This window comes from Notolepis coatsorum (assembly GCF_963971535.1).
Source record: "Notolepis coatsorum genome assembly, chromosome: 3".
In the NCBI taxonomy this organism is placed as follows: Eukaryota; Metazoa; Chordata; class Actinopteri; order Aulopiformes; family Paralepididae; genus Notolepis; species Notolepis coatsorum.
In genome coordinates, this window is record NC_140167.1 from 156971742 (window position 1) to 156998850 (window position 27109).

Here is a 27109-nt window from a genome sequence, read left to right on the forward strand (position 1 = left end):
CCACTTCTGTGATTCTCTTTCTTGACACATATATTGCAATACAGGCCTTGTGTGGAATGTTTGCGTAGTCCTCTTCCTTCCAACGACCTGTAGCCACTAGTCAACACTTTTCAAATAAAGTGCAATATAAACAATATATTCGTTTTATACACCGATCTCAATATATTGATTATATATACAGATATCAATATAGTCGTTTTATATACCTATCTCAATATATTGATTGTATATATATCAATATATTAATTTTATATACCGATCTCAATATATTGATTATATATACAGATATCAATATATTAGTTTTATATACCGATCTCAATATATTGATTATATATACAGATATCAATATATTCATTTTATATACCGATCTCAATATATTTATTATATATACAGATATCAATATATTGACAAATGCTATTCTTCATACTGGACCTGCCGCTCCTGCTTTTTGGACACAAACTAATGCAGTCAATGATCCAATCTGTATAACTCTGATCAACATACATGTCTTAGGAAGATAAGTGAATTACATACAAAATTGAGAGATTGATAAGTTAGGCTTAGAGAAGTGCCCCCCACCCCCAAATAGGCTCCAAATGATGTATTTCTCATATATCAACACATAGCAACTTCTGTTTCCAATGACCGCATGATTGGAGTAATGGACAGGTAATGGACAGGTTTGGAGAGTGATGTGAGAACAACTTCCTGGACCTAAACCCTAGCAAAATGAAGGAAATGCTGGTGGACTTCAGGCGTGACCCGACAACTCCCCCGGCTCTGGAGATAAATGGCCAGACAATAGAGCGCGTTGAGGAGTACAAATACCTTGGCACCACCATTGACCACAAGCTCACCTTTAAGACCAATGCAGAGAATATTCATTCTAAGTGCCAACAGCGACTGTTCTTCCTCAGGAAGATGAGGAAGCTTTAGGTCTGACCATCAATCCTGCAGGCTTTTATACAAGTCCTTTGTGGAATCCATAATGACCTTCAACATCACATCATGGTTTGGAGTGATGCGTGCCATCGACCGGAAGCCTCTCGACAGGGTTGTTAAGATCAGCGGCAAGATCATTGGGAAGGACCAGGAGCCACTCAGCAGTACGAAACGGACAGTGAAGAAGGCCTATCAAATAGTTGAGGACAACACACACACCCTTCACACCCATTACAAACTAATGCCCTCAGGCCGCCGATACAGAGCTTCGACACTGAAAAAAGGGGCTTAGTTAGCTTCGTGCCTACCTCCATCAGACTGCTGAACGCCTAGGTCTGGTGGAGACCGGACTGCCCCCCCCAAGGACGTTGGACTACTTAACAATAGACTCCCCTTCCACCTGATGGATGCATATCATCTGTATTATTATTATTTATTATTTATATACATATAGAATTGATCCATATGGATTTTAATATATCATGCTTTTAAGTACTGTAGTTTTAATGTAGTTGGTGTTTTTTACCGTAGTTTTAATGTAGTTGGTGTTTTTTATAGTGGTGGGTGTCTCCAGGGTTCGATTCCCGCTTGGGGACCAGGTTTCCGTGTTGCCAGGTACCCAGGTGGGGTATCTCCCAGCCCTTTCTGTGTGGATTTTGCATGTTCTCCCCGTGCTCGCATGGGTCCCACCCCCTCCCGATAAGATAAACCCAATGGAAAAACATGCACAACAGATCGCTAACACTGTCGCGTCCCTAACGAAGATGGACAGGAGCACTTGGATTGGTCCCCGGGGCGTGGCCCCACGCCGACGCCCCTATCTGCTCCCGGCTGCCCTTGGGGGGAAGGACGACGGGATGGGTCAAGTGCAGAGACTCAATTGCATCGGCGACCCAACTAACTGCATGTGTGTGTGTTCCTGTGTGTGTGCTGCCCATCGCATGTGTGTGTCTGCCTGCATGCCAAATAAAGACTTCTCCAAAAGTCCAGTTATGAGGTTGCATTGCAGAAAAAGCAGACCTGAATCTGATTTAGGACAACATATGTGGTGGAAGTGGCCTGAATCAGAATTGAAAAGATCATGTTATTTCTAGTAAAAAGAAAATCTGATCTACTTTTTCTCCTCCTATTTTTCTGTATTTTTCTCCCATCCCAATTTGAGTCGTTATGCCAATTCCCCCCTCCCCTTCCTGGTAGTTGCACTCATTTTCCCCCTACTTGCCGATCTAGGGAGCCCTGAAGTCTATCAGATGCTTCCTCCGATACATAGGAGACAGCCAGCAGCCTCTTTTCACCTGACATCGCGGACTCTCTGTGAGGATTGGTTCTTTCCCCACCACAGGCTTCTTAAAGTACTGTGATGATTGGTCCGTTCCCCGCCACACGCTCTGTTCCTTTAAGGTACTTTGTTGATTAATTGCATTCCCCGCCACACGCTCCGTTCCTGTAAGGTGCCGTGTTGATTGGTGCTCTCCCCGCCACACGCTTCTGGAGCAAGTATCAATTTCATCCCGCAGCTGTCACAGCTTGTAATCAGCGCCCTGTGGCTTTATATACCCTGATCCCCCTACTATCGAGGTTGGATCGTTCTGAATACTCCTGCATTTGCCTGCTTTCCCCGTCGCTGTTTGCTGTCTTTTGCTCTCCAGGACTTTCGTGGAGAATCCCTGTGGAGAACCTGGTTTCCCGTTCTGAGCTGCGCCTCGTTATCTGCCCGCTTTACGCATTGCGCTCTGGTGAGTTTTTGGAAACAGTTCTTTTGGATCATCAGTTTTTGTGTGTTTGTGAAACACCGAAGAGATCCCGTTTTTGTTTGTACTGTTCTCACCTATTTTTGTGTTGGATTTACACTTTGGATTACCGTATTGTTTTTTCTCTGGACTCTGCTAACTGTGTGTGGTACACCGAAGATCAAGTCACTTGGATATATACTGGATCAGTCACCTCTCTGTTTCTGTTGTGCGCTGGGCTAACTCAGATTTCTCTCTCTCTCCGTTTCCACCGGGAGTGAAAGCTGGGAGGATCTGCAGAGCCGCTTCAGACGTCACAAGCCAATTCCTCACCACCACCTACTGGGAGTATCTGCAGAGCCGCAACAATCTTCACATGCCAGATTCCCCGTTTGTTCGGTTGCTCAACTTCATTCCATCTTGTAACTCTGAAAATAAATACGCCCTTGCTTTGGCTAACTCGGAACAACTCTCTCTGTGCCGTTGCGTTTGAGGTCGGTTACAAACCCTAACATTACGATCCAACCATGACGACCTCAGCCGACACAGAGAGGGTTAGGGCAGCGTTGGCGGTCCAGATCGAGTTGGTCAACGACCACACCCAACAGTTGGGTGCGGTTGCGGCCGCTTTACAGGACCTCCGGGCCGAGGTCCAGCTTATTCTGGATGCCATTGGCACTCAGGAGTAACAGCAGGCTGTTGCTCTGCACCAGCTTCAGGCTCTCCATACTTCATTAAACACTCTGCTTTTGACCCCACCTGTCCCAGGAGTCTCGGCCAGCTCACCACCCGCGGCAGACCTCGCACCTCGGGAGCCCCGTCTCTCCGAACCATGTCTGTTCAATGGTAACTTCGAGGATTGTGCCACATTCATCATGCAATGTGAGTTGGTCTTCCATCATCAACCCAGCCGTTTTTCGTCAGAGGGATCCCGAGTAGCCTACATGACTAACCTGCTCACGGGCCAAGCAGCACAGTGGGTTACTGCCTCCTGGGCAATGGGGGCTGATTTCTGGTTTTCCTACCCCGACTTCGTGGCAGAGCTCCGCAGGGTTTTTCACCACCCAGCCCGTGGCCAGGACCCAGGAGCTCGGTTGGGCACCTTCCGGCAGGACAGTGGCAGTGTCAGAGACTACGCGCTGGAGTTCAGACTGGCCGCAACGGAGAGCGGTTGGAACGATCAAGCGCTTCGTCTCACCTTCCTGATGGGGCTCAACGACGCAGTAAGGGACCAGCTCGCGACCCAAGAGGAGCCCGATTCTCTCGAGGGCCTGATCAGCCTCGCTATCCGCATCGACGGACGCCTCCGGGAGAGAAGGCGTGAGCGAGCACGACGGGGACCCCCAGACGTACCCCCCGAGTACCACGACCTCGAGGAGGTTTTCAGTAAGTCCAGGGCTCAGGTCTTTCCGCCTCACCGGCCTTACGACTGTGCCATCGACCTCCGCTCAGGGGATCCATTTCCCGGCGGCCGCCTCTACAGTGGTGACCGTCCTGCCCCCTCCGTCACTGGTGGGTTTTTTCCCTCCCGAGCCGTGACCGAGGAGGAACCCATGCAGCTGGGACGCAACCGCCTTAGCCCGGCCGAACGGGAGTCCAGGCTCAGGTCCGGCCTTTGCCTCTACTGCGGCCGGGATGGACACCGTGTCTCCAATTGCCCTACCCGGCCAAGAAGACCAGGCTCGCCGGGACCCCGGGAGATCCTGGTGAGCCGTTTTTCCTGTTCCCCCACCCGTGCACCACCTAACCGTCTGGCGGACGTCACCCTAGCCTGGGCGGACCAGCGGGCGACGGTGGGTGCACTCATTGACTCTGGTGCTGATGGGAGTTTCATGGACGTTGGGTTTGCCACCCGGGCCAACATTCCACTTGAGGACCTCGAGAGGCCCTTGGAGGTCTTCGCGCTGGATCATCGCCGCCTGGCTGACGTCACTCAACGCACCTGTCCAGTCCTTCTCACCATTGCTGGTAACCACGTTGAGAGACTCCAGTTTTTCATCACCAGCTCTCCTCTTGTCCCTGTGGTCCTGGGCAGGCCTTGGCTCGCGCTGCATGAGCCCCACGTCACCTGGTCCTCCGGCACCATCAGGGGGTGGGGCCCCTCCTGTCATGCCCAGTGTCTTCAGGTGCCGTCCAGCCCCCTCACCGGGTCCCAGTCCCCGTCTCCGGCCTCCCTCGCCGGTCCTCTGTCCCCGTGCCCGGCCTCCGCTGTCGGGCCCCAGTCCCCGTCTCCGGCCTCCCTCGCCGGTCCTCTGTCCCCGTCTCCGGTCCCCCTCTCCGGGCCTCTGTCTTTGTCCCCCTCTCCAGTGCCCCTGATCGCCGGCTTCCTTCGGTCCCGTCCGGGCAGGCCGGGGCCGAGTGGGTCGCCGGGTGGCTCCCGTGGAGGGGGGGGTACTGTGAGGATTGGTTCTTTCCCCACCACAGGCTTCTTAAAGTACTGTGATGATTGGTCCGTTCCCCGTCACACGCTCCGTTCCTTTAAGGTACTTTGTTGATTAATTGCATTCCCCGCCACACGCTCCGTTCCTGTAAGGTGCCGTGTTGATTGGTGCTCTCCCCGCCACACGCTTCTGGAGCAAGTATCAATTTCATCCCGCAGCTGTCACAGCTTGTAATCAGCGCCCTGTGGCTTTATATACCCTGATCCCCCTACTATCGAGGTTGGATCGTTCTGAATACTCCTGCATTTGCCTGCTTTCCCCGTCGCTGTTTGCTGTCTTTTGCTCTCCAGGACTTTCGTGGAGAATCCCTATGGAGAACCTGGTTTTCCATTCTGAGCTGCGCCTCGTTATCTGCCCGCTTTACGCGTTGCGCTCTGGTGAGTTTTTGGAAACAGTTCTTTTGGATCATCAGTTTTTGTGTGTTTGTGAAACACCGAAGATATCCCGTTTTTGTTTGTACTGTTCTCACCTATATTTGTGTTGGATTTACACTTTGGATTACCGTATTGTTTTTTCTCTGGACTCTGCTAACTGTGTGTGGTACACCGAAGATCAAGTCACTTGGATATATACTGGATCAGTCACCTCTCTGTTTCTGTTGTGCGCTGGGCTAACTCAGATTTCTCTCTCTCTCCGTTTCCACCGGGAGTGAAAGCTGGGAGGATCTGCAGAGCCGCTTCAGACGTCACAAGCCAATTCCTCACCACCACCTACTGGGAGTATCTGCAGAGCCGCAACAATCTTCACATGCCAGATTCCCCGTTTGTTCGGTTGCTCAACTTCATTCCATCTTGTAACTCTGAAAATAAATACGCCCTTGCTTTGGCTAACTCGGAACAACTCTCTCTGTGCCGTTGCGTTTGAGGTCGGTTACAAACCCTAACACTCTCATTGGTGAAGTGTAACGCGTGGGATCACACTACCTTCACCAGTTCCTTCCCTTGCTGTGCAGGCGCCCTGACCGACCTGTAGGAGACCAGGATACCACCCACCGGCTTCCCACCCGCTGACACTGCCAATTGTGTCAGTATGACGACCGGCCAAGCCGGAGGCACCGCTGACAGCCGGATTTGATACCAGTGTCTCTGCACTGGTAGACAGACGCTTAGTCCGCTGCGCTACCCGGCCGCCATTTCAAGTTCAAGTTTCAAGTTTCTTTATTAGTTGTCATAGTAAAAAATACAGAATACTTTTCCATTAAATGCTTTTTTCTGTATGAGCTCCTGTGAGTGTGCTAGATAAAAATAGATCAAAAGTATAAAATAGAAAGTCAAACTAAATGTTTATATAAAAATCCTAAATCTAGAGTAAGGGTGAATGGTCACTGCTCTCACTTCTTTGAGATACAGAGAGGGACACGCCAAGGAGACGTTTTGTCTCCTTTACTATTTGCGATTGGCATAGAGCCACTAGCGGAGATGATTAGATCAAACCCTCAGATACAGGGAATAGATTACCAAAAAAGCATTACACACAAGATCTCGTTATTTGCTGATTACAAACATCACAAAACAAACTGTTAAAAAAGTATGTGGAGAGGAGAACTCTCAGCAGTATAATAAAATAAAATAAAAAGAAGAAAAAAAAGTCTGCCTAATAAGAAACACCCCTCCCCATTCAGTAATATCAGGTGACCAACTAATATTTAACAACATGGGGGGAGGTTAAGAGGGGAGGGGGTGTAAAGAGAAATAAAAATAAATAAAAAGGAAGTGATTACACTGAAGACAAGAGCTCCAGGGGCCAATATAAGAAAGATTTCATTCTTTTTCAGTTATTTTGTTTTTTCCATTATTGTTTCTCTATGGCCTACTAGGAGTAAATGGTTCAGAAAACCATGTGTATGTGTATTCTATGTATGTTTTGTGTTCTATGTTTTTGTTTTTTGGTTATGTTTATTAATAAAAGCAACAGCAATATTGTTGAGGCAAATGTATACAGTCACAGATAATCCTCAAAGATTGCACCAACTACCATGTCAGATATAATAATAAATTTGTGGAACATTAAAGGCTTGGGAAATCCTATTAAACTTTGGCGACCACAGTCTTTCGGCGATTTATAGTCCAGAGGACAGAGGTTTGTTTACAAAGAGCTATATATATAATTTATAGTATTGTTATCTGTCCATTCTCATTGTCACTTGAGTGCATAAACCGTGCCTTCATAATGGCTTAAAGAAAATAAAAATCCATCGGTTGGTTGTCATTTTATAGCGTCGTGAATATAAGGTTTATCGCACTTTTCGTCTCATCATTTTCCCCGGGAGCTAGATAATAGGCTAAACGTTGGCGCCGTTATATCAAACGCCATTTCTGCTGTATATATACGAATGAAATAAAACAAACTACATAGCATCCGGACTATTACAGAGCATCTATGGATGAAATGGGGGCGGCGGGGAACGCCGATTAGTATTATTGATTAGCAATACATTGTGCGTTCTGGTAGCCAATGTCAGTGATCGATCACGTTAGGTTTTAAAACAATGTCCAATCCAGCTGTAATTTGGGGGAATAGTATCCTACTGTGGGATATTTGTGGATATCCTGAAGAAGAATGTTCTCAGTCAACCGAGGTTTGGATAATAACAAGGTTTATTAACCAAACAGATAGAGTACGTAGAGAGAATGGCTGAGGGCTTCGCCCCAGGTGATCAGCTGAAATGACCCAGGTAAAAAGACCTGGCCCTCATTCATCAACGTGGACTTTGACCTTGACCTACTTCCACACGTAAGCACGGAATTTAGAACTAGCGCACGCACAGGGAAGTCGGCATTCATCACACGTGCGTAAGCAGGCTCTACGCACACCTGTCATGATGAATCCCACCTTGGCCCTGCGCCGCAGCTCGTGCACGCTTTCACGTATTTGCATACCAAAACCGCCCCGACCAACCAAATATGGTCAGGCCCTCCCCTTCAAATACCATGAGGGAATCCCTGTGCGTGGAATGTTGGAGGATGGCAAAGCGAACGAAAAAGAGAAACTACACAGACACCGAGGTGGAGGTCCTCGTAACGGAGGTGGATAAATAAAAGGCGGATTTGTAAACGGTGATGTCAGATATCAACGGCTCCCTAAGACCATTGCTGCAATTCTGCCTGGACAGCTCAAAATACTAATAAAGACCGTTCGTTGACCACTGTTTGGCGTTGGTTGTGTGTTGTGTGTCATTATAACCGTGCTGTACAATATGAATGCCTTTATTAGTTGTGTTCGATTGGCTATATGATTTTTAGAGGCATCTATTTTGTTGTCGGCTAATAAAGACCGCGCTGGAATATGACTGCCTTTTCCCGTGTTGTTTGATTAATACCCACGGATTAAAGTTCTCCTCAATTCTATTCCAAATCGCGATGGATCTCCCGTCAATTTTCTACCTGCTGCATGATTTCTAGAGGCATACTACTACAATCTATTTTGATGTCAGTATTGGGTAGCCTATATAAACAATATAATACGAGAGCATATACAAGAACAATGAATCTCACTGCATGTATGATGTATCCTGCCTTTCAATACATGAACTTGAATTCCATCATATAGTCTGTCCACTATCTGCATGGTGTCATCATTGCAATGCGTTTTCTATTCTTTCTTGTACAGTAAAAAGGGGGAAGAACACTATATTCATATGACTTATTCTGCTTACAGCTTCGAAATTCCACTTGTTTCGTTTAACGTAAAGCCGTTTAAATATAATCAAAACGTTCCCGTGTTTCGGCGGTCTGTGCGCAAAATAATAACGAGTTGAGCTTTATGATTTATGATGAATTGAAAATGGGGGACCCTGATGTAAACAGGACGAAAGTTGGTCTGCATCCCCAATTAACAATTGTATGTACTGAGCTGTACTGTACTGTACCCATTCTGCAATCTGTTAATAAACTTTTCAATCAATCAATCAATCAAGCTACGCGGAGCGCAGTCAGTCAGTAGCCTACACCCCGTATATTCCGATAACGCTATATAAACCATGAATGAATGAATGAATGAATGAGAACTTTATTAACAGATTGCAGAATGGGTACAGTACAGTACAGCTCAATACATACAATTGTTAAGGGGATGCAGACCAGAGAAAGACTTTCGTCTTGTTTACATCAGGGTCCCCCATTTTCAATTAATCGTAACATATATGACATGCTGCATTCATTCTGAGAGAAAGATCTATTATTCCAAATGCTATTTATAGGGTTTTGACCATAATTACACTACTGTTGCTATTTTACAATGAACTATAATGAACTACGGTTCATAGAACATCCAGTGTTATTATGCACAGAAGCTCATTTCCTTGTTGTAATAATATATTCTACCACTGGGCGCGAGGTACGCCAGGTCCGAAATGTGCGTAGATGTAAGCACGAAGTCAAGTTCAAGTTCAAGTTGATGAATCCCACTCTTTGCTTAGAAATGATCGTACGCACGGGTTACGCACAGATCTGTGCGTAGAACACGTTGATGCATGAGGGCCCAGCTGGAACGTTGTTGGGAGGAGCATTATATAGTTAAAAGGGGGAGGAGGGGGTCCCATTTGATAGGTCAAATGGGGGGGGGATACAGGATTGGGGAGAGGGGGGGGCACAGGATTGGGGAGAGAGGGGGGGCACAGGATTGGGGAGGGGAATGTCTTTACATGAGGACATTATATTATTCCACAGTTACTGGTCAATTGGGTGGGGGAGGGGCACACAGGTAAGGGGACACAGGGGAGGGGAATCATTCTATTATACCACACTACCCTCAGGCCATGTGATTGCCGGCAGCATTTCTTCATTAGTCATCGGATTCTGGTAGATCGATATGTCCATTGGCTAATCATAAATCCCATTATTCCAGGCTGAAATATGCGTTCGGTAACGGGATCAAAGATGGAGGGTCTTCGTTTGGAACCGAGGCTCATCTGATTCGCCCACAGACAGTGAAAATAATTTTTTTTTCAATCCCCTCAATGATACTGCAGTGGAGCGATGACGCCCCTAAGCGGATCTGGCCGGTATTGCATGTTTCGAAAATCAAATATGTGGGTAGGTCCTGCATGTCGATCGCGGACGTCAATAGCGTTATAAATATGGAATAAAACAATAACAACTCGCCACGAGTTAACTCGTGGCTCTGGTCCTCAACGGGTGGAATCGAATCACGAGTTAACTCATGGACGGTCCTTAAAGTGTAAAAGGAAAAAATGTTTATCCCTTCTAAAAAAGAAAAAAGTATATGTGGCTTTTTTACAAGAAACATTGTAGCTAAGGGGCTACACAACCCTGACTGTATTAAAGATTGTTTAGATTAAACCACTGCTAAAGAATATTAATAGCCAGACAGTACAGTTAGACAAAATGGCGGACACTCAATTGACTGCGCGGGGACAGGGATACCAAGTTAACAGCATTTTAATAGTCATAGCAACATACATATTATTCATTACGGTTCTCCTTTAATAATAGAATGTCAGTGCAACAAAGTCAGCGGTTACGAATGGTTCCTAGACTACGGATACTCGAGACGGTCTCCAATGAGTAGTTATATCCAAACGCCGCTGGGTTTAACTATAAGTCTCTCCACGTTACTTCGCTTACACAAGTCACTATACTGTGCCAATAATGGCTCGACAATATTATAGTTGTATCTAAGTAGCCATTAGCTCTCTATAACGATACACCGCTGTCGGTCTGGGTACAACTGTACCGGACATCTTACACTCTCGCTCTGCTAGTTTTCCTGTTATGCTACTGCCGCTGCTGCTGCTTGCACCGTCTACACAATATACTCAATCTGGTCCCTATTGGGCTCAGCCTGTTCACCTGTACAGAATCAATGCGCCTGCTCTGGGCTTGTCTGAACATGTCTGAACATGTCTAGAAACCATGTCTAGGGGGCGCGTCTCTGGCGCCTAGTCGTTAAGGATGGGATCTACCATAAGCGAATGGAGAATACTGTTAGGCAAACAGATGATGTAACGATATATATCTTATATATATAAACAATATACAAGTTATACAAAATAATAAACGCAGACTTTCAGTGTTAATCTGGACCTTCAGAACAGTCGCCCCCTAATTAGTCCGAACCTAATTAGTAAATAAATGTGGGGCACAGATTAATATTAATGGTCAAGTCAACTTCTCCATAATGGGCTGTGGAGGGGTTGGAAGTGATTTACAAAGTCGGTGGGTTATCATCGTCGTCAGGGGGGTCAGGGAACGCAGGAAGCTCTATCAACTTGGCTACTGGTCTGGTATAAGTCCGCCCTTGGACGATGACTTCTGCCGCTCTGACCTTCCCATCTGAACCGTTAATCACTCTGCTCACACGGCCGGCTGGCCACGTAGCTCGGGGTAGTGACTGGTCTATTATCATCACGACGGTTCCCACGGTCAGGTTGTCCCTGTCTTTCACCCATTTCTGACGGGCTGGAAGGGAGGGTAGGTAGTGTAGGAGGAAGCGGGCCCAAGACTGGTCGGCCAGTACTTGGCTGTGTCTCCACATTCTCCGTCCGTTCATCCCGTCCTGTCTGTACACCGTCTGAGAAAGGGCAGGGTCCAACCACCCCATCAAGAGGTGGTTTGGGGTGATGGGTTCGATGTCAGCTACGTCGCTTGGAACGTAGCCGAGGGGCTTGGAGTTCAGAACTCCCTCTTCTTGAGCCCTCAGGTAGGCCACTGATCCGTACGCCACTTCTGAGGCGTCGCTGAAGACGTGCAAGTCTATCTGACACGTCTCCAGTCGCACGGTAGGGGGGAAGTAACTCCGTGGGATGGCCACCTCACGGAGTAAGACAAGTTCATCCTCCCACTCTCTCCATGTGGTAGCTAGGTGCTCGGGTATGGGGTCGTCCCAGCCCTGCTCCTTGTCCCACAGTTCTCTCACCAGCATCTTCGCCCGGGTGGTGTAGGGGAGGATACATCCCATTGGGTCGTACTGGCTGGCGAGTGTTCGATACACACTCCGCCGAGTGGTCAGTCTAGTCGTGGACGTCTCCTGATCCGTCCTCAGAGGTGTGTGTCGGTAGTGAAGCGAGTCTGTCTTGAAGCGCTAGACGAGGCCCAGGGTCATCTCTTACATAGCAACGTCCGAGGACGACATAGATAGCAAGCATTTCTCGTTCATATCTCAGCCCGTGCTGATCGTGCCTGCCCATTCTGCGGTCTGTTAATAAAGTTTTCAATCAGACAGATGTATGGAAAGGCTTTTATTATAACATTTGTTGCAGTAAAATCATTATGCCTCGTTTAGTCATGCTGCGGTGCGCTGGTAATCTGACTTGTCGGCCGCGGGGAGCTACCGTTGTTTTTGAGCTCTCGTCAAAATCAATGGAGGACTTTCATGAAAGTAAAAAACGAATAGCGCTTGCCGATTGGTGCTAAGAACAGCAGGGCTGGTGCAAGCGGTGTGACGTAATTGGCAGACTCGACTGTCAATCAAAATTATTCTGTTGCCGGCTGAATGATTGAATGAATGAAAACTTTATTAACAGATTGCAGAATGGGTACAATACAGTACAGCTCAATACAACAACAGTGGACTGGAGGATGAAGACCAGAAAAAGACTTTCGCCTTTTTTACATAAGGGTCCTCCATTTTCAATTCATCCAAACATTTAGAGACATACAAATATACAGTAGTTTCATAAAAATGCTATTTATTGATTGATTGATTGATTTAAAACTTTATTAACATATTGCAGAATGGGTACAGTACAGCTCAATACATACAATTGTTAAGGGGATGCAGACCAGAGAAAGACTTTCGTCTTGTTTACATCAGGGTCCCCCATTTTCAATTCATCATATTTCATATCTAAATCATATAATATCTCATTGCTAAATATATGCAATATATAATCTAATAATCCAATAATCTAAATCTAATATATAATATAAAAATACTAAATGCATGGGTATTTTATTTTGTCTTTAATGTTAGCTTGCAAACTCAAATACTGTCTTGGTAAGCCTCATAATGAATTGTTTGGGGGAAAAAAGAAAAACATTGTGATGTGTATCGTGTATCGCCGAAAGGTCAGAAAATATTGTGATATCATATTTAGGCCATATCGCCCAGCCCTAGTAGAAACCATGTCTCTTGACCACATTATTGTCGCCCTATAGCCTGATTCTGTCAACACAGAGACTCCTCTCAGATCCATAATATTCCTGGGGAAAGCATACTGGGAAAAAAATTAAGATTGGTAACAAATGGATTACAAATACATTAAAGGTGTGGGAAAGTGTAAGGAAAAAGGGGGGAGGTCCACGATCAATATCTAGGGCCATGCCAATAGCAGATAATACAGAGTTCCGTCCAGCTATGGGCGATGGGGGTTTTAAAAAGTGGGCGGACTTTGGCCTGGTTACTATCAATCAATTAATGGAAGGAGACTGTTTGAAATCGTTTGCACAGCTACAGCAATGTTTTGATCTGCCTTCGAAAGACATGTTTAGATACTTTCAAATAAGGCACTATGTAATGACTCACAGTGAGTAGGAAGCAATTAAGAGACCGCCACAAACGTGGAGCGGTACTTTATTAACACAATAGGAAGAAAAATGTATGGAAATAAAGCAGATATCCAATATTTACAACATGTTACAACTAGATGACCCAGGAGATACCACCTATATTAAAGAAAATGGGAGTTGGAAGCTATATGATTATAGAAAATGAAGAATGGGAGGACAGCCATTCAAGCAATCATAAAATCACAAATAGCCCTACTGTATGTGGAAGGAGTTTGACTGGAAAGTCAAGGTCAGGTACTTTAGGACTCCTCAAGTTATCTCCGGATTTGCTGGTGGGTCCTCACCACTATGTTGGAGAGGATGTGGAATGATCGGAGATCATACACATATTTTCTGGGACTGTCCAAAAGTGCAGACATTTTGGGTGAATATCAAAAATGAGATTAAAACCATTCTAGATCTTGATTTACCTCTGAATCCACCGTATTATATCTTGGGATGTATACAGAAAGGCACAGGGGATACGTTGTACATCTTGAGAGTGTTACTGTTAACAGCAAGGAAAACGATAACTATGGCATGGTTACAAAATCAACCACCGACAGTCAAACAATAGACCAAGAGATTGAGACAGATGTATACAATGGAAGAAATTACTGCACAATTGCAACTGAAAAAAGATATATTTATGCAGAGATGGTCACTTGTAACTTTGTACCTGGATACACACTAACATGAGTCTGACCTACCTCCCTCCCTCTTCCCCCCCCCTATGTCCTTAAAAATGTAATAATTTTTCCTCCCCTGGGTTGTTTATGAGGCATACTCGGTTTATACTGCTTATTCTGTTTATGCTGAATACTTTGAAAACAGATTGAATAAGATGGAAGAGCTTGAGTGGCAAATGTCATTGACTATGTGAATCAAATATACTGCTTGATCAATGCAACGTGATGTTCACTATGACACAAAATAAAAGAAAGTAAAATAAAAAATTAAATAGAAAGTCAAAAGTACATAAACAAAAGGTGTTCAGTCAATATACAATACAGAGTAAAAAAAAGAGTAACAGTGAGTTACAGTACAATACAGTACACAGTACAATGCAGAAATGGGATGAGGTACAACTTAGGGTAAGGTGCAATGAGGTATGAATTGTAGTGCAAATCTCTTTACCAATAAATATAAAGTGTGTTAAAGTGTCTAAAGTGAGTAAAGTGGGTGTTACGGTGCGTGTTTATTTAAAGTGAGTGTGTACGTGTGGATGTGTGTGCTGTGAGTGTAGTTGATGTTTTGTTACATAGTGTCATTGTCGTTGAGTGTTCATTTGTGAAGAAAGTTGTGAAATAATCTGATCTGTGTCACATATGAGCAAATAAATCAGATTTGGGCCACTTTCATCTGCAGTGAATGAATGAATGAATGAATGAATGAATGAATGAATGAATGAATGAATGAATGAATGAATGAATGAATGAATGAATGAATGAATGAATGAACACTTTATTTAACAGATTGCAGAATGGGTACAATACACTACTGCTCAATACACACAATTGTTAAGGGGATGCAGACCAGAGAAAGACGTTTGTCTTGTTTACATCAGGGTCCCCCAGTGTGAATGAAGTCAGGGAGGCATGTGTCCTGGAGGTCAGAGGAGGCTTATGGAGGCAGAGGGCAATAAACGGCAATAAAGAGAGTTGCGTGTATAGGAGAATAACAGCTGGCAGGCAGAATTCTGAAGAGGTACAAAGAAGTCAGATCATAGCTCCAGGCTCACGCTTTACACTCTGGGACAGGAAGTTCAATCAGTGACGTCCTCCTTTGTGTTGTGGATTATCTAGGCCTCACCTCGACTATGCAAGGAATCTCACATGCATAATAATAATAATAATAAAAAACTTTATTTGTATAGCACCTTTCATACACAAATTGCAGCTCAAAGAGGCATATAAGATGAATATATTGAATACCGTGGTGGTCACAAAACAAACTTTCTTAAACTTTAATTCTGGAGGCTAGACAAACCCGGCTAAATAACCTAATATGCCATGTGCTGGAAGCTAAATAGTTCTTCAAACCAGTGTTGTAGTCGAGTCACTAAATCTCGAGTCCGAGTCGAGTCTCGAGTCCCCAGTGTTTGAGTCCGAGTCCAAGTCCGAGTCACCAAAGAAGAGCCCGAGCCCGAGTCCGAGTCCAAGTCATCAAGGTTGAGTCCACTCCACTCTGGCAGTCAAAAAGGTCTATAATTAAATATAAATGAGACAGCGGTCACCATTTCAAAGGGAGTTTATTTACTTTGTGACACAATAGCCAAACAAATGCACTAGCCATCAATATCTTATGCCAAATGATTAGGGCCTATTACAAAAACATTTTCAAATAAATAACTGTATTTATCAATTCACAAGTCCTCGTCTGCACCTTCCGAGTCCGAATGCAGTCAATGCTCGACTCCAAATCCAAGTCCGAGTCATCAGTGCTCAAGTCCAAGTCGAGAAAATCAAGAAAATCTGTCATGGGCTTCAAACACTGCTTCAAACCATCATTTAGTCTCCTATATGGGACACGTATCATTATGTGGTATCTACTGTTGAGTTGAGTTGAGTTGAGTTGAGTTGAGTTTATTTTATCTCGAACAATCAACCATATAAAAACACAATACAAATTATAAACTAAAGAAACTAATTTAAAATGAAATCTTACATTCTTCATTAAAATGATAAACAAATGAGTTTGAGAAGGAGCAGAAGGAAGCAAATGCTTATCTAGTCCTGCCCCTTTCTCACAATATCATACATAAAAAAAACTCTTACAAACAGAAAATAACAAACAAAATAAACATAAAAAAAAAAAAATTAGAGCTCCTCATTTTTGTACTCATCAATGAGAGTTTTCCTATTTTTGAACTGTACAATGTTCTTGCTCATTTTAGTTTCTTCCTCTAAGCCATTCCACAGGATTATACCACAAACTGAAATACACAAACCTTTAGGAGTAGTGCGGACATTTGTTGTTTTAAATTATAATTCCTTCTTAAATCATATTTTCCCTCTCGATCCCTAAATATTTTTTTAATATTACCTGGCAGTACATGATTTCTTGCTTTAAACATAATTTGTGCAGTTCTGAATTTCACTATGTCCATACATTTCAATGTTTGAGTCTTTAAAAATAAATTATTAGTATGCTCACGATACCCAACATGATTTACTATTCTTATTGCTTTTTTTTTGCAGTGTTCATACCTTCTGTAGGGTTCTCTTATAAGTATTTCCCCAAACTTCCACACATGTGAATATGATACTGTATATCACTCAGTTTCATCTATAATAATAATAATAATAATAATAATAATAATAACTAGACAATTCCGCGCGGGGGAAATTGTGAAAGTGTGGGTGACGCCTGTGCACCGCCGGCCAACGGGGGAGAGGGTCTCTCGCGAGTCTCTATGACAAACGGTTCAAAGGATACAAAAAGGGGGCGCGGCCTAAGGATCGGGGGAGTGGTCAACATAGACCAATCAAAGAGGATATCCCTACTGAGTGCAATGACACAACCCGCAACACTATTACACTATTACACAATATTACACTATTACACACTATTACACACTATTACACACTATTACACACTATTACACTATTACACACTATTACACTATTACACTATTACACACTATAACACTATTACACTATTACACACTATTGCACTATTACACTATTACACACTATTACACTATTACACACTATTACACTATTACACTATTACACACTATTACACTATTACACTATTACACACTATTACACTATTACACTATTACACACTATTACACTATTACACTATTACACACTATTACACTATTACACACTATTACACTATTACACTATTACACACTATTACACTATTACACACTATTACACTATTACACTATTACACACTATTACACTATTACACACTATTACACACTATTACACTATTACACACTATTACACTATTACACGCTATTACACTATTACACTATTACACACTATTACACACTATTACACTATTACACACTATTACACTATTACACACTATTACACTATTACACTATTACACACTATTACACTATTACACTATTACACACTATTACACTATTACACACTATTACACTATTACACACTATTACACTATTACACTATTACACACTATTACACACTATTACACACTATTACACTATTACACTATTACACTATTACACACTATTACACTATTACACTATTACACACTATTACACTATTACACGCTATTACACTATTACACTATTACACTATTACACACTATTACACTATTACACACTATTACACACTATTACACTATTACACTATTACACACTATTACACTATTACACACTATTACACGCTATTACACTATTACACTATTACACTATTACACACTATTACACTATTACACACTATTACACACTATTACACTATTACACTATTACACACTATTACACTATTACACACTATTACACTATTACACACTATTACACTATTACACTATTACACGCTATTACACTATTACACTATTACACTATTACACACTATTACACACTATTACACTATTACACTATTACACACTATTACACTATTACACACTATTACACTATTACACGCTATTACACTATTACACTATTACACACTATTACACTATTACACACTATTACACACTATTACACTATTACACACTATTACACTATTACACACTATTACACACTATTACACTATTACACTATTACACTATTACACAATATTACACAATTACACACTATTACACACTATTACACTATTACACTATTACACACTATTACACACTATTACACTATTACACTATTACACTATTACACACTATTACACTATTACACTATTACACACTATTACACTATTACACTATTACACGCTATTACACTATTACACTATTACACTATTACACACTATTACACTATTACACACTATTACACACTATTACACTATTACACTATTACACACTATTACACTATTACACTATTACACACTATTACACTATTACACGCTATTACACTATTACACTATTACACTATTACACACTAATACACTATTACACACTATTACACTATTACACTATTACACACTATTACACTATTACACACTATTACACTATTACACACTATTACACTATTACACGCTATTACACTATTACACTATTACACACTATTACACACTATTACACTATTACACTATTACACACTATTACACTATTACACACTATTACACTATTACACTATTACACACTATTACACTATTACACTATTACGCTATTACACTATTACACACTATTACACTATTACACTATTACACACTATTACACTATTACACTATTACACACTATTACACTATTACACTATTACACACTATTACACACTATTACACTATTACACACTATTACACACTATTACACACTATTACACTATTACACTATTACACTATTACACACTATTACACTATTACACACTATTACACTATTACACTATTACACACTATTACACTATTACACTATTACACTATTACACACTATTACACTATTACACACTATTACACTATTACACTATTACACACTATTACACACTATTACACTATTACACACTATTACACTATTACACACTATTACACACTATTACACTATTACACACTATTACACAATATTACACTATTACACACTATTACACTATTACACACTATTACACTATTACACACTATTACACTATTACACTATTACACACTATTACACTATTACACACTATTACACTATTACACACTATTACACACTATTACACTATTACACACTATTACACACTATTACACTATTACACACTATTACACTATTACACAATATTACACTATTACACACTATTACACTATTACACTATTACACTATTACACACTATTACACTATTACACTATTACACACTATTACACTATTACACACTATTACACTATTACACACTATTACACTATTACACACTATTACACTATTACACACTATTACACTATTACACAGTATTATACACTATTACACTATTACACACTATTACACGATTACACTATTACACACTATTACACTATTACACTATTACACAATATTACACTATTACACACTATTACACTATTACACACTATTACACTATTACACACTATTACACTATTACACTATTACACACTATTACACTATTACACTATTACACACTATTACACTATTACACTATTACACACTATTACACTATTACACACTATTACACTATTACACTATTACACACTATTACACTATTAAACCGAGTACAATGGCACAATCCGCAAGTCTCTACGACAAACGGTTCAAGAGATACACTGAGGGGGTGTGGCCTAAGGGGGCGTGGTCTAAGGATCGGGGGAGTGGTCAACATCGACCAATGAAAGGTGGTCAAGATCGACCAATGGCACAATCCGCAAGTCTCTACGACAAACGGTTCAAGAGATACACTGAGGGGGTGTGGCCTAAGGGGGCATGGTCTAAGGATCGGGGGAGTGGTCAACATCGACCAATGAAAGGTGGTCAACATGGACCAATGAAAAATGAAAGAGGATATCCCTACTGAGTACAATGACACAACCCACAAGACAGAGGGCGCTGTCAGCAATTCAGTACTGCAACACAGTGATGGCCAATGATGGGTTAAGTGGATGATGTCATTGGCAGCTCAGCCACGAGCCACACAGCTGAACCAATCATGAGTGAGCCATGAGCCACACAGGTGAAGCAATCACTATGACTTGCATATTTTCTATTCAATGCATTTCTATGGAGGCAGATGCATGACTGCATTGTCACATTGATTAAAAGAAAACTATAAGAGATGAAGCGTTGTGACGCGCACATGAGCACTACAACGAGTAGGCGAAGGGTTGTGCGCGATATTGTGACATTCGTGCGATATTGTGGCACTCCTTCGGCGATCGGAACAGAAGGCTAAAAAATAGTGTGAAAAATGTGATTTCTAGAGTGCGATTGCATGGCGGTCAATGGGGAGGAGAACCTTCAAACAAATGGTCGTCAGTTGAGATAGAAATGTCCAATTCCATTTATTTTTCTTTTGTGAGCGGGATGACAGCCGTGTCATCGTTTTGATGTGTTTGTTTTATTTCTACGTCCAAAATTGAGATCACACTCGCAATTCACCCAAGGTAGGGGGAAAAAGATTATTTCAGCTGCTACACTCTAAAATGCAATGCATTCCCAATGGGACCGAAATTTTACCGTTTAAAGTCGATTCGTAGCCAGACGGTGCGGTGAAACTTTACGAGTTCTAATAGCACATCGAGTTGGAGCAAGCCGGTCGTTTTGATACCTTTCACGTGTATGGGGCGCGAACGCTCTGGCACGAGTGTGTTGGCAAAATCGGTGGAATAAAGAATAATAATAAAAAGAGTATGGATATGTATAGTGTGGGTGGCAACCTGGCTTCGCCAGGTCACCCACACTAATAATAATAATAATAATAATAATAATAATAATAATAATAATAATAATAATAATAATAATAATAATAATAATAATAATAATAATAATAATAATAATAATAATAATAATAATAATAATAATAATAATAATAATAATAATAATATAATAATAATAAGAACTGGACTTTTTGGAAGAAGTCTTTATTTATCATGCAGCGACACACACATGCGGCACACACAGGAACACACACATGCAATTTCTTTGCGTCGCCGATGAAATTGAGTCTCTGCGCTTGACCCATCCCCCCCCCCCCCCAATGCCAGCCGGTAGCAGATAAGGGCTGCGGCGTGGGGCCGCGCCCCGATGACCAATCCAAATGCTCCTGTCCGTCTTCGTCAGGGACACGACAGCATTAGCGATCTGTTGTGCATGTTTTTCCATTGGGTTTATCTTAGCGGGAGGGGAGAACATACAAACTCCACACAGAAAGGCCCGGGAGATACCCCACATGGGTACCATGGCAACACGGAAACCTGGTCCCCAAGCGGGAATCGAACCCTGGACCTTAGCTGTGAGGCGACCACTACACCACCGTGCCACCGCCAAAAGGCATCTCAAGTCTTGTGGATAAAAGAAAGAGGTTTTCCATCTATGATGCTATAGAACAGAGGATGACTTGAACCAAGACAGTGAGAGGATATTTAAGACCACACTATGGATTAACATCTACTGTATGTTGCTATAAAACAGAGCAGCTTAACATACAAAGCTCGTCAATAGAGCAAATTGTTACGGTTCGTTATAAAGCTTTGTATATATGTAATTCACACAAAGCTTGTCAATAGAGCAAATGGTTACGGTTCGTTATAAAGCTTTGTATATATTGTAATTCATACAAAGCTCGTCAATAGAGCTAATTATTACGGTTTGTTATAAAGCTTTGTATATATGTAATTCACACAAAGCTCGTCAATAGAGATAATTGTTACGGTTCGTTATAAAGCTTTGTATATGTAATTCACACAAAGCTCGTCAATAGAGCTCATTGTTACGGTTCGTTATAAAGCTTTGTATATGTAATTCACACAAAGCTTGTCAATAGAGATAATTGTTACGGTTCGTTATAAAGCTTTGTATATGTAATTCACACAAAGCTCGTCAATAGAGCTCATTGTTACGGTTCGTTATAAAGCTTTGTATATACACTATGTAATGCATACATCAATAGAGTCTCTGTGGATGGACGGGGAGGGATGTATAGGTAATAGCAGAGGTTGCATTCAGCCAAAGGTTGTTCATTACTGGTAGAGAGAGACTTGAGTGCAGCTGACAGCTGTGGGCACAGGAGAACACCGCTATACTGGCAGGCAGGGCCGCTCTGTCACCAGACATTTCTAAGGCCAGGTCTGAGGAGAACATTACTCATCAGTGTCTCCTCCTTACTATGCAGGGGGCAAGCGCTTAGGACAAATGAGCACTTTGCGCTGAAGACATTCTTGGACAACCCCTGTGTGTGGTTTTTTTTACTTTATTACCAACAGCAATACAATATGACAGTACAGACAAAATTAAATAAAGTAAACACTTACAAATAAATAACCTTGAGATTGGGTCCCTCCTCCCCCCTCTGTGTTTTGCAGTTGTAAAGTCAATCTAGATCATTTTGGGTACTCAACTGTCTTTTTGAAAAGGTTGTTTTTCTGAAAACTTTATAGGGTTCATCTGAGTTGAATATTTGTATTTAAAAAAATTATTATAATAATAATCAGGGGTGTAACGGTACACAAAAACCACGGTTCGGTACGTACCTCGGTTTTGAAGTCACGGTTCGGTACAGGTTTTCAGTACAGTGGGGGAAAGTTTAAGTTTAAGCAGGGACGTGCACAGGACTTTAGAGGGGCAGGTGCTCAAAGGCTGAAAAGGGCACCTGTGTGTGTTTTAAGTTAACCAAGCGCATTATGCGCGCAAGCCCGATTTTTCAGGGCCCTTTTGTGGCGGGAGCGCCCCCTTTTTATGCTTTTTGGGGGTTTTGGTGATCAATTATTGAATATTGAACTATAATAATCAGTGCAGGAGCTCACTTATCCTTGAAAGACACTTTTATCACTGACTTAAAAGGCCCATACATCTCCATAAATGTTCAGGGGGGAGGGAATAAGTGCTTACCCTACAGACCCCAAGAAGTGCTGTATATTCTGTATTGTTTAATATAAATGCATTTTTTATTCCAATCCCGATTTGTATTTGAGATTCCCAAATCCCATCGGACTTGACTTCTTCGTGTCCCTCAATGAGTGTAATACCAGCATTCAACTGTATGCGCCACAGCGGTTTCTATCATTCTATGCATAAAATATATAGGTCCGCGGAGAGGCACGCTGAGGAGGCTGTGCAAACTGCAATGGAATATGGGGCATCTCTCTCTCTTTACCTAATATTTTGATTATATCCTGACATTTTTCAGTTGGAAGGGCAGTCTATATGCGTAACGATAAATAAAAATAAATAAAATAAAAAAAGTTTCTTCAAAAAGGCCACTTTTTTTATGAGGCTCAAAAAGGCAGGTGCTCAAGCACCCCTTGGGCTCTATGTGTGCACGTGCCTGAGTTTAAGTATATATATATATTCAAATTAATAATCGACTTGTTAAAAAACAAATATATATATATATATTAGATTGTGGGCATTGGCCTGAATGCACTGCATGACGGATAGGAGACACGCAACGTCATTGAACTGAATACAACAACAACCGCGTCCACCATCCCTCAGGGTAAAACGTTATTGAATAGAGAAAGAAGCGTCGTGCAGGTCCCTAATGGTAAATACTATTTTCTGTTTCATGCCAAGGAAAATATATCAATTCATGTTTAGCACACCTTGTTTGGAGGCGCGTTACTGTGTATGAATGTCCGTTCTATATGCCGCAAACTATCATTAATTTGATCTCCGAGACAGCCCCTTCTCAATCTAGCACCAAGGTGTGTGTGTGTGTGTGTGTGTGTGTGTGTGTGTGTGTGTGTGTGTGTGTGTGTGTGTGTGTGTGTGTGTGTGTGTGTGCACACTAAAAACAGATTGGTCAAATTTGACCCAATTTGGGTTATTTTTGACCCAATTCACTGGTCAAAAAGGGCCCGACCAGTGTGTGGGTTAATTTGACCCATTATTATTGGTTATTTAATTTGACCCATAACTTGGGTCAAATAAACGAATACTTTTAAGTATTTTAAGTATTAAGTATTAAGTATTAAGTATTTAAGTACATTTTAAGGGTCAAAATAACCCAACCTCCAAGTTGATTTGACCCCATATTGGGTTATACCAACGACCCATTTTAAGGGTCAAAATAACCCAACTTCCAAGTTGATTTGACCCCATATTGGGTTATACCAACGACCCATTTTAAGGGTCAAAATAACCCAACTTCTAAGTTGATTTGACCCCATATTGGGTTATACAAACGACCCATTTTAAGGGTCAAAATAACCAACCTCCTAGTTGATTTGACCCTGTATTGGGTTATACAAACAACCCATTTTAAGGGTCAAAATAGTTGCTTTGACTGAATCTTGGGTGAGCCAGATTGACAACGATTGACCAACAGATGGACACAGCAACATGATTAGTTACACATGTGTCAGTCTGGTTCACAGGATGTAGGGTTACCCTGCTGTGTCAAGATGGCTGCTGTGAAAAGGGCCTATTAACACAACTGCTATAGTTAGTACACTACATTAGGTTGGCACATATGCTTGATTGAAAGGTATAACAGTCTAAATGTGCTGAAATCAATGAAAAGAACAGACCAAGGCGTAGAATACATTTAACTTCAAAATGTATTACACTTGTTGCATACATGTCACGGCGTGTGTACATCAAAAAGTGCTTGTGCTGCTATAGTGCCCATGAAACACATCATGTCAAACTGATTTCCTGTTTAAATAATAAATATATCATAACATATCGGTATGGTTTTGTACTGCTGTAACAAGCTTGATAATAATAAACAAACCTGTTCAGCTATAAAGAATGAGAGTACTGGAACAGTGTTAAATTCAAAGTGTTGTATTAACCAAAAAGAGGATAAAAATAAATGGGGCACCCCATAGCAACGTATGGTACAACAAAAATCATCTCAAACCAATAAGAATGGTCCCGTCAGCTTTACAGTCCATTAGCCCCAACATAAATGTTACCATGTATGTTTACCATGTATGTTTACCGTGTATAATGTTACCATGCCTATGTTACCATGTATGTTTACCATGTATGTTTACCATGTATAATGTACCGTGTATGATGTTACCATGTATGTTTACCATGTATGTTTACCGTGTATAATGTTACCATGCCTATGTTACCATGTATGTTTACCATGTATGTTTACCATGTATAATGTACCGTGTATAATGTTCAGGCCTACCAGACCATGCAGCCTGCATGGTAGTTAGTAGTGTCCAATAACACTCAAACCTTTGAGTGTCCAAAAGGTGATAAGTCCTGGGTTGATCCACATCTTAGAAAAGGAAAGGAAAAAGAAGTAATCCACTGGGAAGCAACACTGCAGCTGACCTGTCCTTGGTTACTGAAGAATCTTTTAGGAGGCCTGGCAAAATCCCTCCTTCCTCTCACCATAGCAGTAAGCAAACAAAACTCCATGAGGCATGATTCCAATCCAAGATGGCCCCCTGATGGTTAGGACCGCCCCTAACCACACCCATACCTGGAATCTTAAAGGTCAAGTGACCCAAATATGCTGACATTGGCATATCCTAACATATTGGGCCCACACTTCATTTATCAACACATTGACATCTTCTTCATAAAGTAACGCATGTTACACATGCCCCCCACCAAGCGTAGTACCACTGCCATAAAACATCTTCATGTTCTCAACATGCAAGGTTGATGGGTGTTAGGACTGCTATCCATGGCTACTCTGTAGTTCACTGACCCTAAACGTCCGAGAACTGTGGCTGGCCCTCTCCACTTTGGAGCAAGTTTTGCCATAAACATGGCCTTGGCATCAGACAGTGGGTGCAACTTAACCCATACCTCCTCTCCTACTCCAAAGTATGGCGGGTAGCGCCGTCTGCCTGGGTAGGAGGGCCTGCGCTGCTGTGGCTGCATGTCTCCCACTGGGGCTCTCTCTGCCCCCTCGCAGCTGCTCTTCTTGCGGCCTTCACGGCTCCCGCTACTCGGCGGCTCGCCCTCGCCATCGCTTTGGTAGTTCTCAGGGTATTCTCCATTGCGGGGTGGGCCCCTCCTGCGGGGGTAGCGCCTGTAGCGGTTCCGGTCAGCTGCGTACTTGCTCCCCTGGACTGGAACGCCTGCTGGGCCGGTGACGTTGGCCGCCTCTGCTCCCTTCTCCCCTACGACCACATCAAACTCCACAGTGTCTCCTTCTCCAACACTGCGAAGGTATTTCCTTGGGTTGTTCTTTTTTATGGCCGTCTGGTGTACAAACACGTCCTCTTTCGTGTCATTCCTGTTGATAAAACCATATCCATTTCCGACGTTGAACCACTTGACTGTCCCCAAGACTTTTGTTGCGATGACCTTCTTATCCGCCGCGGAAGCTCCGGCTGCCGGGCTGGACGGGCTCTCTGCGTCGTCAGCGGGCTGCGGTGGTTGTTGCGTTTCGGCGGCCTCGCTGCTCATGGTTACTGGTTGGTAATGGTGGTCTTGTGCCGGCGGTGACTCTCTAGTGTGTTTCCCGGTGCTAGATAGTAACCTGGACCGGCGGTGGTGGGGGCTGCTGCCTTCGGGCTCTCTGCTTTCCACTCTCCGCTCCCGTTGCCGATCGAACTGGGCTATAGGGGTCGCTGCTAAGTACAGCCCCACCAAGGGCTTCCTCTTTTTATGCGGTGCAGCCATTGCCCCATCCCATAGTGGTGTGAGACCTTGTTTCACAGATTCGTGCTCATTATGCGAATGTTCAAAGGAAGACTCAAACTGGTTCAGCTCACCTGGCTGCCACTGTGGAGGGTCTGGCCCAGGCAGTAGA

General features: G+C 42.5%; 1 protein-coding gene across 1 annotated transcript; it reads right to left on the minus strand.

Annotated features, from left to right (window-relative positions):
- Positions 1 to 945: 945 nt before the first annotated feature.
- LOC311226032 (Y-box-binding protein 1-like) lies at positions 946 to 26858 on the minus strand (the record flags this gene model as incomplete). Its single annotated transcript, XM_084311412.1, has 2 exons — positions 26158 to 26858; positions 946 to 1131 (listed from the first exon to the last, which is right to left on the minus strand). The coding sequence occupies exons 1-2, from the start codon at positions 26761 to 26763 to the stop codon at positions 946 to 948; spliced, it is 792 nt and encodes a 263-aa protein (XP_084167538.1). The 5' UTR covers positions 26764 to 26858.
- Positions 26859 to 27109: the final 251 nt, after the last annotated feature.